The sequence below is a fragment of the Solenopsis invicta genome, chromosome 15, assembly GCF_016802725.1.
Source record: "Solenopsis invicta isolate M01_SB chromosome 15, UNIL_Sinv_3.0, whole genome shotgun sequence".
NCBI classification, from domain to species: Eukaryota; Metazoa; Arthropoda; class Insecta; order Hymenoptera; family Formicidae; genus Solenopsis; species Solenopsis invicta.
The window spans coordinates 5,236,884-5,251,206 of NC_052678.1; the positions used below are offsets into that span (position 1 = coordinate 5,236,884).

General features: G+C 43.0%; 1 protein-coding gene across 3 annotated transcripts in view; it reads left to right on the forward strand.

The window, feature by feature from the left end:
- LOC105198843 (Krueppel-like factor 3) overlaps positions 1-14,323 on the forward strand; it is a 356,983-nt gene that overhangs the window by 155,994 nt on the left and 186,666 nt on the right. For 2 of the 3 annotated variants that reach the window (XM_011165688.3, XM_039457953.1), the window contains one exon: positions 13,527-13,707. In XM_011165688.3, the coding sequence (XP_011163990.2) occupies positions 13,527-13,707 (181 nt within the window). Of the gene's footprint in view, positions 1-1,045; positions 4,156-13,526; positions 13,708-14,323 lie in introns of those variants that run through there. The other variant, XM_026138708.2, reaches the window with a different exon arrangement.

Genomic DNA, 14,323 nt, shown 5'->3' on the forward strand with positions numbered 1-14,323 from the left:
GTTGTATTGTATAAAATATTAGATTAAGTTTAACCATAAGTTAATCAGATGATGAAAAACCGGGTCTAAGAGATCAAGATATCCTATTTTAAAACTGGCATCTTATTTAATTTGACGCGTGTATTCCATTGTTTTCATTGAATGAAATTAAATTGTTAATTTAATAATTGTTGAATCATTTAATTAATATGAATATAGTAATTGTATAAATGGTTAATTAATATAATTATTTTATTAAATAATTGTATAATTGTTTAATTAATATAAATATGTATTAAATTTGTATAAGAATCGCTGAGTAAGTAACTGAAACCAGAAACTGTCTATTATTTTAATTAATTACAACTCTCGTAATTTTTCTACTGCTGACATTTCTTTCGAAAAAAATTGTTAACGCATTACAGTTAAAAAGTTATATTATCTGCGATCAACGATCATTAAAAATGCTAGACGTTTTAGGATTTAGAGAGATGAATGATTTTATGGAGAAGAATAAGGTGCCTGATGGTGCCGCGTCGATGGTGCCGCGATGAAATCTTAATTGCTTCCGATGTATCGTGCGCATCAAAGTAGCATTATGTAAACCGTCGATGGGAGGATCACTCGGCATTACCTGAAGTGTAGACGACGTGTCGGACAAGCGGAATAATCATCGAAAATCGGGCGTCAGGTATCGCCTATCGAGTTGCCGGCTATTTCGCCGTATCGAATCGGGCGCGTTAAGTTTCTGAAACGATAATGACGCGGAACCGGTTTTTTTTTTACTCGATTGCGAACCAGAGGCGAGCGAAAAAAGGAGGATGGCACGGGGATAATGGAGGACGACACGCGGCGCTTTACTTTTCTCCGCAGCCGACCGAACTGTCGTGATTAAAGGGCGAGCGATATTTTCGCCGCGACGCTCGTTAACATCAATAAACCACCGGTGTATCGTTAATGAACCAATAATTAGTCGCCGAGTAATGAAGTCCGCTGTCTGCCGGCAGCGGGGTGGAATCTCGCGTACCTCGGTAGCCGGATCGTTTCGCGAGCATATCGTTCGCGAGCATATCGACGATTTCTCTCGTGCACGAGGTGCATTATGCTTATGAAGCATATCCCTGTGCGTGACTCATTTCCCTAAAAGCCGCCACCTCGGGCGCTGGTACGAGAGTCTCGCGACTATCACCATGCATACGATCGACCGTGATGCATCTTGCAGAGTCGCCTACTTTGAAAGTAAATATCAATTTTCGCGACTTGCGTTTTTCTTCTTTTCTTTACTAATATTCTTTCGGCATGATAATTATTGTTATACGTATAGAAATTTATATATTTTAGAATTTAACGATTATAGAATATATTGTACACTGAAAAGCTTCCGAAGAATGCAAAGAAAATAAATAATACACTGAGAGAAAAATTTCCAAAATTTTATTAAATATTTATATGAACAGTACTACTGAAACATTTACTTACGGCACATAAATATTTGCTGTATAAGAAAAGATACTTGAATTAGTGATTCTTGTGCTAAATAAATGTATATTTACATTTAGTAAAGATTGTATTAATACTATTTAAATAAATATTATATTTATTAAAATTTGATAATTTTTCCCTCATTAGTGTATTACGTTTATTTTAATTTTGTCATTGCTCCTCGTTATAATATTAATAATTCGCCATTAAAAATTAGGAATTTAATTACGTTAACGTCAAAAGAGCCCACATACCGTCGTTTTGTTGCCATATTCTTTCCGAGCGCGTGTTATACGCTTTCTCGAGAGACAGCGATTCTCCTTTTTGCGTCTCTCTCTTTCTCCTCATAGACGTATCTGGTATGCCAAGAGGGCTTTCGGCGCATGAAAGAGCTCGTGTGCACGCCCAGGCGCATCTCTCTCGAGAAAAGAGAGTCCAAGAGCCACATGCCTATTCATACGTCCGCGCGTCATAATGCGTTGCCCGCGCGTGTGGGTGAGAACTCGCGTAGAAATATTTCGTTCGGCGCTTCCTGCTCGTTTAATCAATGACATCTTTGAGCGTCAAGATGCACGTCGAGCGTGGCTGACGCGCGTGTGTGAGCGAAGATACGTCGGCGTGACGTGCCCGGCGCGAAAAACCACGCGGATCCAGAGCGAGATGTCTGAAAGAAAGAAAAAAGAGAATACGCCGGGCACGCCTCGTTCTTTCGATGATTATTTATCGACTTCGAAACTCCGCAATGCACTCTCGCGTATCCCTCGCGATCGTTAGTCGCGATAAATTGCGGCGCGACTACGTTTCGGGGATACGCAATTTTCGAATTATAAATCATCGTAACATGATCCCGGTTAATTCGGCCCGTTGCCGCTGAAGTTTGTTACACCAAGTTCAACATAAATCACAATGAATTTCAATTTATGACACCCAGAGGCTACAATATTAAAAGTCGTATTAAAAGTTACTCCTGTTGCGTAAGGAGCATCGACACACAATCCGATCTCGGCTCATAAACGATTAAGTATAATCCAGTATTATCGCCGATCTTGCCAGTAAATCACGAAGTTAATTTGTTAATTAAATAAGATTAAGATCAATAATTTCTCGTGTTATTGCCTACATTAAACTGCTCGTCATTTAACTGTCGTGCATACCGCGCGCCAATCTGTGAAATTTATGGTATCCTCTTTATCGATAATGGCATTCACACTTTCATATTTCAATCTCTCTGCAACAGAGATTGTGGAAATCCGAGGAGCACGACACTCTGTCGAGTCAAACGAGTCAAACAAACATTAGCAATCGATCGCAATCGATCTCAAATGATTCCAAGCGTTGAAATAAGATAAAATAGGACTGGCAACGCACGCTGTGTTTATTATGCTGACTCGCGCCTGTGAACGCCCTTCTCCTTTCAGTTTCCCCAACACGGCCGGCGGACCGAGCTGTGTTTATTTTCTTTGTACGCGTATCGCCGTAAACAGTAATTATCGTATCGAGAGGCTCGCGAGTTGACTCGAAAGTGTCGTGCCCGTCGTAGATTACGGAGTAATGCAAAATGGAAGCGTTAATTGGTGTACGGGACAACGATGCGAAGACAATGCGACCAGTTTTGTTTTCCCGCAAATTTGGACGGCCATGATGATTATCGATATGACGTCACGGGATCTAGCGGCGCGTCGGTCAGTTAACGGCCCACCGTCGCGGAATCGATGTCGCGGGGAAGTATCATCCCGCATTTCGCGCATATTTTTCCCTGTTCGACGTGAGTTTCGTGCTGGTAGTGTCGAGGGTGTCGAATTCGGCGACGGACGAACGCGATGAGATGTAAAGTCGGCGCGTAACGTGAAGCACGAAGTCGTCCCGTCGGCCGTTCGCATATCGGTGTCGCTAATTGCGCGTTGTCGTTCTAGCATCGCGTCAGTGTGAAGTTGTCTCCGTCTCGCGAGGCGCTCAGTTGGTGTAGCTTCATGTGAGGAACGTTAAATTTGACGACGGACGATCGTGAAGCATAAAATCGGTGTGTATGGTCGCGGATCAATCCGTCCTTCGCGATTTCAGTTTCGCCAGTCGCGTTCCGTCGGACGCTCGCGAGCCGTCGGAAAGGTTATGTACTACCGTCGCGGTGTTGGCGTGAAGTTGCCTCTAATTACAATTCGCTGAACGTATTTCAAAGAGTGCCAGGAGTGTCGAGAGATCGATCGTCGCGAGGCATAAAATCAGGCATACGTGAAACCTAAAGTCGATTCGTCCTCTTCGCGATATCGATCTCGCTAATCGCGCCTTACCGAAGGTTAGGTTCTAGTCTTCGCCGCGTCAGTGTAAAGTTGTCTCTGTCTCGCGAAGTGCTCAGTGTAGTTTTGGGAATGTTAAGAATGTTGAATTTGAACAACGGACGATCGCGAAGCATAAAATCGATGTGTATGGCCGTGCGTCCTTTGCGATTTCAGTTTCGCCAGTTGCGTTCCGTCGGACGCTCGCGCCGTCGGAAAGGTTATGTACCAGTGTCGGTGTGAAATTACCTCCGTTTCGCGAATCACTCAGTGTATTTCAGAAGTGTCAGGAATGCCGAATCTGGTGAATCATCGTCGTGAAGCATAAAATCGTACGCGAACTGTTGTGAATGATAATACCGCGAGTATGGTCAGATGCGATGTTGGAACAGTGGCGAAGTTAACCGAATTGTATCGGTTGGTGAGTAAATTTTTTTACAAATTAAGGTAACACTCCGGTGATTACGTCGCACGGAGATTTATACCGCAAAGTCAGAAAAAATGGAGTGGAGATAACTTGCTTGCAAACACTCTGTTGTGTGCCTTTATGTTAGTATTGCGTTGTAATTTCAACATTTTGCTGTTATAATATTAACAAAACCATCGCGAGTTAAATCGATTCATCAATGTTATTAGTGGCGCAGCAACGTACATATTACAATCTATATAAAATGATTACTTTCTCTGCAAGAATTGTAAAAGATTCAGTTATTATTTCACGATACAAGCACAGCAAAGATGCAAGAGTGTAAGCAACGCTTGCAGACTTGTTGATAGTGTAGCGTTCGCATCGTTACAGTTTCTTTTTTCGCCGAGCAAAAATTCGCGCAATTAATCAAACATTTAGCTGCGATTCTTTTCCCGCGTCATACTTTCACCAGTACACATGCCGCAATTGCATTGCGGTGCGTCGCGCGTATGCGAATATCCGAAGGCATCTTTATTGCACGGTATATTCACACTACGCGTAATATCTTAGCGCGCGAATGGCGCGTATAATCAATGACATCTTTACGAGGAGCGCGATAAGTCCGCGAATTCCGTGAGTGGCGACACGAAAGGAGAAAGAGCAGAAGCAGGAAGGAAAGTATCGAAGAGGCATGGGGCGATTCGAGGAGCATTGGCGTACCCAAGATTTTAGTCAGGGGAGGGCCAAAAAAATTTATCTCCATACAAAATTTATTAAGATACTTTTAGTGATGCCAGTTTTCGAGGATCTTCAGCGAACTTTCTTAATACTTCGTTTTTTTTACCGCGAGGGCCATCTTTTATACACTTGGCATGCATAGTCTATTGAGGCGATTTTCTGACATGGTTAACAATTAGATTTTCACCTTTTGCAGTGTACTAAAAGACCTCGCAATGATGTTCGTTGTGCATAATTGGATTAAGGAAATATGCAGGGCATATTTCGTTGCTAAGAAGAAAGTTTCAGATTTTTTTAACATCTTTGCTAGTTTCAGGGGGACTATTACGGTTTTTAAAACAAGGAGAAAATTAGTGAGCAAATTTACTAGAATATTTATAACTTCATTGGTCAACAACTAATGAATTTGTTTGCTCATTTTTGTAATTTTCACCTTTTTTCAGGAACCGAAATAGTCTCCCTGTATTTCTTTTATAAGTTTTATCTCAATTATTTTTTATTCTCTCTAAAGAATAAAGCATGACCCATGCGTTGGCTCAAAAGTGTTCTATATTCATTTTCATAATTCTTTCTCCTTGGCAAAATTTAGAGGGGACAGGAAGCAGCACTCCTCCGTTCTCTCTTGCATACGCCCATGTTGAGGAGGAATATTGCAGTCAGTGGCGGATTGAAAGGGAAGGCTATCTCTAATCCAATCGCAGATTGTAATAAATTTATATTTTATTTTATTAAGTGGTCGTGTATTTCTAATTTTTCACAAATTTTACATAATATTCTGATGCGCATGTGTTTACGTGATATAAAAATTAAATTTGATCCGAAATTAATGTTGCCATGTATCAAAGAACATGGCTTTTTTTAGAGATATTTTTACAGATATTTTTATAAAGCAGTAATTCAATGAAAGACTTAAAATAAACATTTTTCATTGAAAACAATTTTTTATGTTCAAGTAAATATATTTATTTTAATATAATTTTCTTGATTAAAAAAGTATTTCCCGAGTTTAAAAAAATAAATTATTTTATACCAGCTAATATTTATTCAAATCGAGAAAATGATTTGAACACAAGAAACTTGTTTTTCAGTGTATCATATTTATTTGAATAATTTGTCGTGAGACTGATGTAACGATATCAATTTAAGCTTCAAAAGATTTAATTAAGGCTTTTGAAAAACTGGCTTCTTTATTTCGCTTATTAACACGGTATAAAACTTGCCTGTAAAAATGCTCTTTTCATTTCGTATAAGCTTCGTATTATGATCACGGATTTTCTGGAGCTTTGACTTTTGCGGTCGTCCCCGTGGTAAATCCGGTAGATTCCCCGGCAGGCAGAGGCGCAAAGTCGAGGAGACAACAGGGAGTGTCCGCTGCTGCATGATAAATCCGCCGCGGCTTAATTCGCATCAGCTGTAACATCGTCCGGAATTCTTTCCCGCGACTGATGCGCTCGAGCGCTCTCGGCTCCTCTTCGTCCGTCTTTCTTTCCTCGTCCGGCCCCACGCCTCCTTCTCGCTGCGCTTCTTCTTACCGCTGCACTTCGCCTTTATGGGACTCGGCATCAGCGAGCCGCGATGATGTCACGGGGCGTGTCTCGCACCGTGAAACGTGCGCGGAATTCTTTTCGTCGGCGAGAACATTCGTAGACGCGAGAAACACGAGCGGCGGATGCGCCTTTGCGAGGAGCGCTCGTTGCAATTCGTTACGCTTTTCGAGTAATTAGTTGAATTAAATGATGCGATAATTATGCGTTTATTATCGTTCTTGAGATCTCCGTGAGATATACGAGGAGTTTTAACTTGGTACTTTTTTATTCAAATGAAATGGCTGCTCGAATTTACATTTTTATTACAATTAAAATATGTCTTTTACTCGGTCTTTTATTGCAACTGATGTATATAAAATACATGTACGTAACTTAATATATCTTTGACGACACAATTTAACGAAGAAACAACGTAAGTTATTGTAGGAACAGATTTGAAACTGTTGCACAATGGGTCGTGTTCATTCAACATTTTGTCAAATTTATTTCTCAGAAAATCAATATTTTCAAACGCAGATCGGTAAGCTTTCAGATCAATTTCCTACAATATTCCTTCCTGTTGGGTGTGGTGGCTCTCTGTAAATATATTACTTGCTCTATTTCCTACTAAAATATATCTCTAAATATATCTATAAATAGCGCGAACGAGGCAGTGTGCAGACCGAGGGAAAATTATGTATCTTTCGCGAGATAACTTTAGTCATGGGAGATAATACGCAATCCACTGTGTGGGTCGATCCGATTGTACCATGATGTGCACGTATTGTTACCTAAGGTGCAAGTTTACCGCATGATCGACGACCACCATCGAAGTTCCACGATCGCGCTAATTGAATTCGATTATGTCGGATCGGTAAAGGATTCTCCGCAAATGTAAAAAGAGAGCGAGAGAGCGAATTAAAAGCGAGGTGGGAGATAACGTGGTGAAGAAAAATGGTGAATGATCGGATCGTGATGGAAATGTCAAGTCGCGGCGTCTCAAATTAACGCTTCCCCGGGATGATCTTCTCTTTTTCTGCCTATTCGATCCGTCCGCATTCGCGACTAACGAGGTCTGCCGTTGCCAAATAAAGGTCCCCGACTCTCTCGAATCGCTATCATAAACCATTCCTTCTCCGGACCGAATCGAATTGAGCCGTCGAAGTGGCGCGGCGGCGCGTCGTCTCCCAGTTGATTGACGGTTTCGTAATCGCGGTATCCTCCTCCTCGATAACAGGTGAACGCGATAACTCGCCAAAATTACAGAGTTCACATTGTAGCCTCTTTAATTGGAACGATCGTTTGGCGAACCGCATGCACCTTGCGTTACACGAAACGGTTTTATTTTTTTATCTCTTAATTCTCTCTTTCTCTTCTTAGCTCGTCGAAATTACGGAGTTCACATTGTAGTCTCTTTAATTGGAACGATCGTTTGGCGAACTGCGTGCACCTTGCGTTACACGGAACAATTTTTTTTTTCTTTTTTCCTTTAAACTCTTCTTAGCTCGTTGAAATTACGGAGTTACACGGAAACGCGAGGCCTTTTTTTCTCCTTTTAAGTGCGCGATAATCGCGAATGACGAAAATGTTGTTATTCCACGCTGCGCGAAAGCTACGGAAGCTCGTTGGAGCTCGGACGCGAGCAAAAAGTATATGGCACGTGAAGGGAACGTGTATAAAGCGAAAAATATATGGGCGTGCGAGAGGGGACGTTCGTTCTACCTTTCGGTAGAGGCTGCCCGCGGATGCACGGATGCGCGACGGGTAAACAAGTATAATGTCGCGCTCCGAAAGGTCGGTGCACCCGGTTGCGCGCGGCCGGTTATAATTTGGCCAGCCTCGATTAGCCGCGGGCGTGCTGGCTGAGCGAATTTATCCGCGCGCAATCGCGAGACGATAATGAACTGGCCGCGAAGACCGTTCGGCAACTGAGACACGTGATATATGAACGCGGAAAATTCACGGGCACGGTTAAAAACAAAACCGAGGACTGAGCGGCAAGGAAATAAACTTCCTCATAAAAAATGATGTCTTATTTCGAACGTAGATAGTCCGATGAGACGAAACCGATGTTGCAGCGTGCGCACATTTAAACATTTGGTATGTTTGTCAACACTCTAAAACGTAATGCCTTCTGAAGCTGAATCCATTGTTTGCAGGAGAACTTAATGAAGCTCGCTCGGGAGTTGCGTTTGCTGGTTTACGGGCGCAAAAACCTCGCGCTTTTGTTCACGCTCGGCTCGATACGTATACGATTTAATTGTCGTTCCCTCGGCGAGTTGCAAAATCCCGTGCAGTGCGCGGCGCGCAAGAAACGGAACGGAGCAAGAACGGCGTCGACGCTACGATCGCGCGGCGCACGCGGATCACAATCTACTAATTCAAAAATCGCCCTATAAACACTCCATCTCCGGGTAATGTCTACATCGCGTACTTGGCCTAATCTCACGCGCGCAAGGGGCGCGCCGCGCCGCTCGCAATAAAAAGAAACCGTGTATAATATGTAATTGGCCTATCTCCGTAATAACTCCGCAGTTACTTCGGTCACGGTAGATCTTGCCGATAATTTCAAAGACACAGCCGTGTATAGCGGCGAGCCGCCTGTGTGTATACACGCTCCCGATCCCGCGAGGAAGAGCGAGAGATTCGCGGCGGCGGCGGTGCGGCGTCGCGCACACCACCTCGGGCAAAGAAAACGCTAACATTTAGAATAATCCTTTCGTAACGTCACACCTTGATGCATAAGGCTTTTCGCCATTACGCGTTACAGAAACGACGTAATTAACGTCGCTGTCCGCCAAGAATTTATTACTCCGATTTAATGGGGCGCGAGAGTGTGCACGCACCGGAAAGAGATTAACGTCGCCGGTGATCTGATTCGTTGAAAGACACGTCCGACAAGGTGCGACAAAATAGAGAATGCAGAATAATTTGTCAAAGGTGCAAGAATAATAAAAAGCGGATGTGTGAAAAAGCTAATGCGGTAGACGTTGATTAATCGATTGTACCTGAAAATATAATCTTAGAAATTCAAAGAGAAAAAGAGAGTAATAATTCAGGAATAAGTCAAGATTGTATTAAATATGAAATATAAATTACGTCTGATTCGTTAATCACTGTCGATACTTGCTTTTTGTCTAAGTACGTTCAATCGAATGGATTCCTTCGCGGTCATTAAAACATTATAATTTTTATATTATGATCTAATATCTTCCGCTTCTCCCTCTCTCTCTCTCTCTTCTACATTCTCTTTTTTTTTCTATTACACGGTTGGAAAATTTGTATTGAATTTAACATAAATCGCACCAGAAAGTAACACAAAAATTATGTAAGTAAAAGAATTGACACAAAAAGTGTAACGCTTTAATAGAATTTGGAAACAAATTGTAGAGGCACATTTCTTTAATAAATAACATTTACAATTTGTTGACAGACATTTCATTCATTTGTCTTAGAATTAAATAACATAATCACGCAATGTTGAACCAACATTCGAATACGTTAAAAATCCTACTTGAGAGTAATGAGGAGCGATTTTAAGATAAATGCAGAAATGCTTTTCACCGTGTACCCGCACCGGAAAATTCCACGAGAGCATCGATTTGAAACCGCTTACGGTACGATAGACGAGCGCGCCGTGCCGTCGACGCGGCATCGATCGCGGACCATTTTTATCCCGAAACATTTGTAGTAATTAAATTAATTCCGCCGGGACTCGCCTGATCGGGGATTGCTCAACGAATGATTGATGAACGTTACACTCTCATTACTGGCCGCTACTGTGAGAACATACGTAATGCATAGGTACGAGCACCGCCCGTCTGCATTACGTTCATGCACGTATTTAAACGTTAGCGTACGTACGCATACGCGTGTAATAAACTGTATACACGTCTTTCGCGGTACGCCGATTGGAATCATTAAGAGCAGTTTACCCGGTCTTTCATTAGTCATCGACGATTTAATGCGTCGTTTGATTTCATCCGTCGGAGGGGGGCTGCCGATCGCATTCGTTTCGTCCTTTTTCGCGCGCGTCAGGTGGCTGAGCTCTCTCTCTCTCTCTCTCTCTCTCTCTCTCTTTCTCTGCTCTGCCCTTCCGCGCATTCCCTCTCGTTAAAGTTTATTAGTTTATAATTATTTATTGCCCGACGGATATCGCGTTTTACGGCGGATTATTGCCGCGTTCGTACGTTAGATTTAATTAGATTCGCCGCGTCGTAAAGGCGATCCCGCCGCGCCGCGTCGTCGTTCGCTCCGTACGTTCCCAGCCTGCGTGACACGCATAATCGCGTCGTGGCTTTTACTGCCCGCCCGAAAAATACGCGCTCGTCGCTGCCTCATCTCGCGGCTCATGAATAACAAGCGCACGTATCGCGGTTTCCAGAAACCAGAACTCCGCGACGACGGACGGACGGGGGCCGTGTTTTGCGTGCCGAATGCCCCCGCCTTCGGAATCGACAGAGCCTGCGATTTCGGTGTGTCACAAGAAGCCGACGAGCGTGTGTGACTTGTATTCGCTGCTGGGCGCGTACTTTATTTCGTCATTTACAACGCGGTATATTTTATTAAACGCTTGCCATCGGCGTTTCGAAATATTAAGACGTGCGAGTGTACCATTGAAGACCGTGTCACGGAAAGGTGGAGTATTTTCACACAGATAAGTTTGACTCTTTAATAGATTGCAAAATACATAAAACGTACATGAGGAAGAAGGGAAAAAGACTCGTAAATTATTTTAAAACTGCGTGACTTTAACAATTTTTCGATACGTACATACAACGAAACTTTGATTTAAAATTATTTAAATTAAAATGTTTCCATTTTTCATTTCAGTTGTACATTATTTTCTTTTATATGGTGTTTCATTATTTCAAGTGTTATTTAGCTGTCCGCGAAAGTATTGAAAATAGAAAGCAATGAATTATCGAGGAAACAGGATTATTTACATTCCTGTTTTACTGTACGATTCCGCGACGATGAATTGTAAAACCTTTCGTTCGCGCCAATATTTTCTTGCTGGTTGCACAGTTTTACAGTGATTTGAAATAGCTCCGCTAAAAGCGCGGTAAACTCCGTTATAAATTATTGCGCGGAGCGCAACGGAGAGTCATTTTGTGTGCGCGCGGATGTGTTACGTGTAATTTGTTAATCGCGCCGTGGTGTTACAGTTACACTCACCGCCGGTGTAACCGCCGGCCGGTCGAAGTTGCGCTATTAGCGTCGTATCGTGTTTCACGACACGAACCATTTGTTTGATCCTATGACGGGTATACGGCGCGGACAGAAGAGAGGCGAGCTTTTCATTGTCGATGTGTGCACGAGCATTCCCACGTTTCATCGAGAGAGGTTGTTGTCGGGGAAACAATCGCGCGCGAAACCGGTCGCCGTGCTGTAAATCCGATCTTCTGCACGATTGTTTCGGAAATCCGATATCGACACGAACGCAGCGATCGATCACGGCCGGTACAAAACGATCCTCTTTTGATACAGTTAGGCGTCGTGTTGCATCGCCTCGCACTACGAATATTTAGTTAGTGTTGATGACAAACGTAGCTGTGTACAATAATTGCGTTATTTTCCGCGAATACGGGGTACGGAGCGGAAGAATAACTTTTTACGCTAACTGCTTCATGCAATTATTCCCCATTATCTTTTTTCTTTCTATTTCTTCCTAATAATTTTTCTTCTTTATTTTTATAATTTTCTTTTTTTTTATTTGTATTTTAATAAGATTTTGAGAAATTTACAAAATTGCTCTTTATTTTTCCGTTAATTTATTTTATATAAATATATAAATCGAATTTTTAATGAATACTAAATCGACATATCTCGTAATTGATAAAATTTTTGCTCCACATTGCATTGCATATCCACTCTATCGACAGACGTTAATAGCCGAAAGTACCGTTTCTGTCAATCGTCTCGTTTTCGATACCAATGACGTTCGCATCCAACCCGATTGCAATCTGTGAGAATTGGTTCCTTCGCGTGATTGACTATTAATTCCGTCGGTCATTAGACGTTCGGAGGTGTGTCACAGGGAAATTAGATAGCGCGGGGTATACAAGCGACCGACAGGCTTAGGCCGAGTCGAATCTCTCGTGGGAACTGGTCGTGATTAGTCCACGTCACTACCGACGCTAGTTATGCTAATTGCGCTTAAGCACTTTGGCCTGCTATCAGCATCGGCTATTGAAATCGCTGCTGAGTAAGTCACGTACAGAGGCTAGAATCCTTTGTCCGTCCGTTTCGCCCGTCGATATCGCGACTGTTGAAAAATTACTATTTACGGGACATCGGTGTATTAACTCGACAATCTCGGGTATGACAGTCGGCGTGTCGTTGCGTGGGTGAGATTGTACTTGCGCAACATCCACGTCTCGTCAAATCGAGTTCCTCGCCGTGCCTAGTAACATCCGCAAAATTATCACGTTGTGTAAACGGGGTATTATACTAATATTCATTTACGCCGGCCTATACAACGCCTCGAAATACATGTGAATTAACTTGGGACGGTGTAATGTTGAGTCTTGAGATTGCTTCGCACCTTTCCTCAATATCTGGAAGGAGGAGAGGGACACCTACGCGAACGATTCGAGTCGCGGCGGAGATCTTTCGAGATCTCCGTTGATCCTAAACGCGCAATCACGTTGAAATACGCACCTTTACATTAAATATTATTACGCAAGGACTTAACAGCTGCAAGTTACTATAACAATTTCGCGGTAAATTGAGGAATACTCCTACGAGTTCGTATTTGAAAATTATCGCAAAATGCCTTTGCGTTATTCAATAGCTTTCCAAATAGAATTTTATTACTTTATATATTTTATTCATAATACATTATACATAATAATATATTTATTGTCATGATTTATAAAGCTTACTGATAAATAATTCAAATAATACGACACATTTTCATTTCAATTAAACGTTCGTTAATTTAGTAGCGCGCTTCCTTGACATTTCGGAATCAGCAAATTCCTCTTCGCGGCTTGCAAACATTCTTGTATACAGCTGAAAGGCTGATAGATCTCGGGTACTACGCCCAGTGGGTAGAAACGCTTCTGTTAATGGTAGTTGCCAACCAACTGACGAGCACGTTTCCTTTCGTTGCAGGCGGCGGGACCGCCGGTGCAGCTGGAACCAGTGGACCTGTCCGTGAAAACTCCTGTGGTGCTGCAGGTGCCACAGTACAAGGCACCTCCGGCGGTGATAATTAACGCCATCGCAAGAAGAGTACCGTCGCCCTCGACGACGCCCACGCCGCCGCCGCCGCCGCTGCTCTGCGTATCTACCGGTGAGTAGACTAAATTTATATATGCGGCCGTCTACGTACATACACGGCTGGAATTTAAATCGAATCTTGCGACAGTAACACGATCGTGCTACACACGGGCCCTGCAGGCGCAGCCCGAACAAAAAAAAAAAATGCATTTGCACTTGTTCACGGACTTGCGTCCGTACGAACGCTTCGAACTGCGCTCTCGTTCACGGCTGCGTCGTGATTGCCGTTTCCGCGACACGTGTAGAATGCGTCGGAGAACGTAGGCGATGAATTCGTGTTCTTCGATCGAGCCGGCTGCACGCTTCAGTTGCTATAGTTCTATGAAGAGATTCCGCGTGCTCGTAACACAGGAAGGTGGAAAGACCTCGATTTTTGATGACCTGAGTAATTCCCGCTTTCCCGATTAAGATTCGCTCGTGACTGAACGTCCAACGTTTCTTCTGATTAACGTTCGCTCGCCGATTAATTTCTAAATGCGAAGGAGCACACTTGCTTGTCGTTCGAGGCAGACGCGTTTAAAATTCTACGAACCGTCCACGAGACAGCGGAATTCTACATTATGAACTGCACGCAAACGAAACTACCCATCTGGCTGTCGCTTCGCCCGGCTGCGTGTGCGTCTACGCGC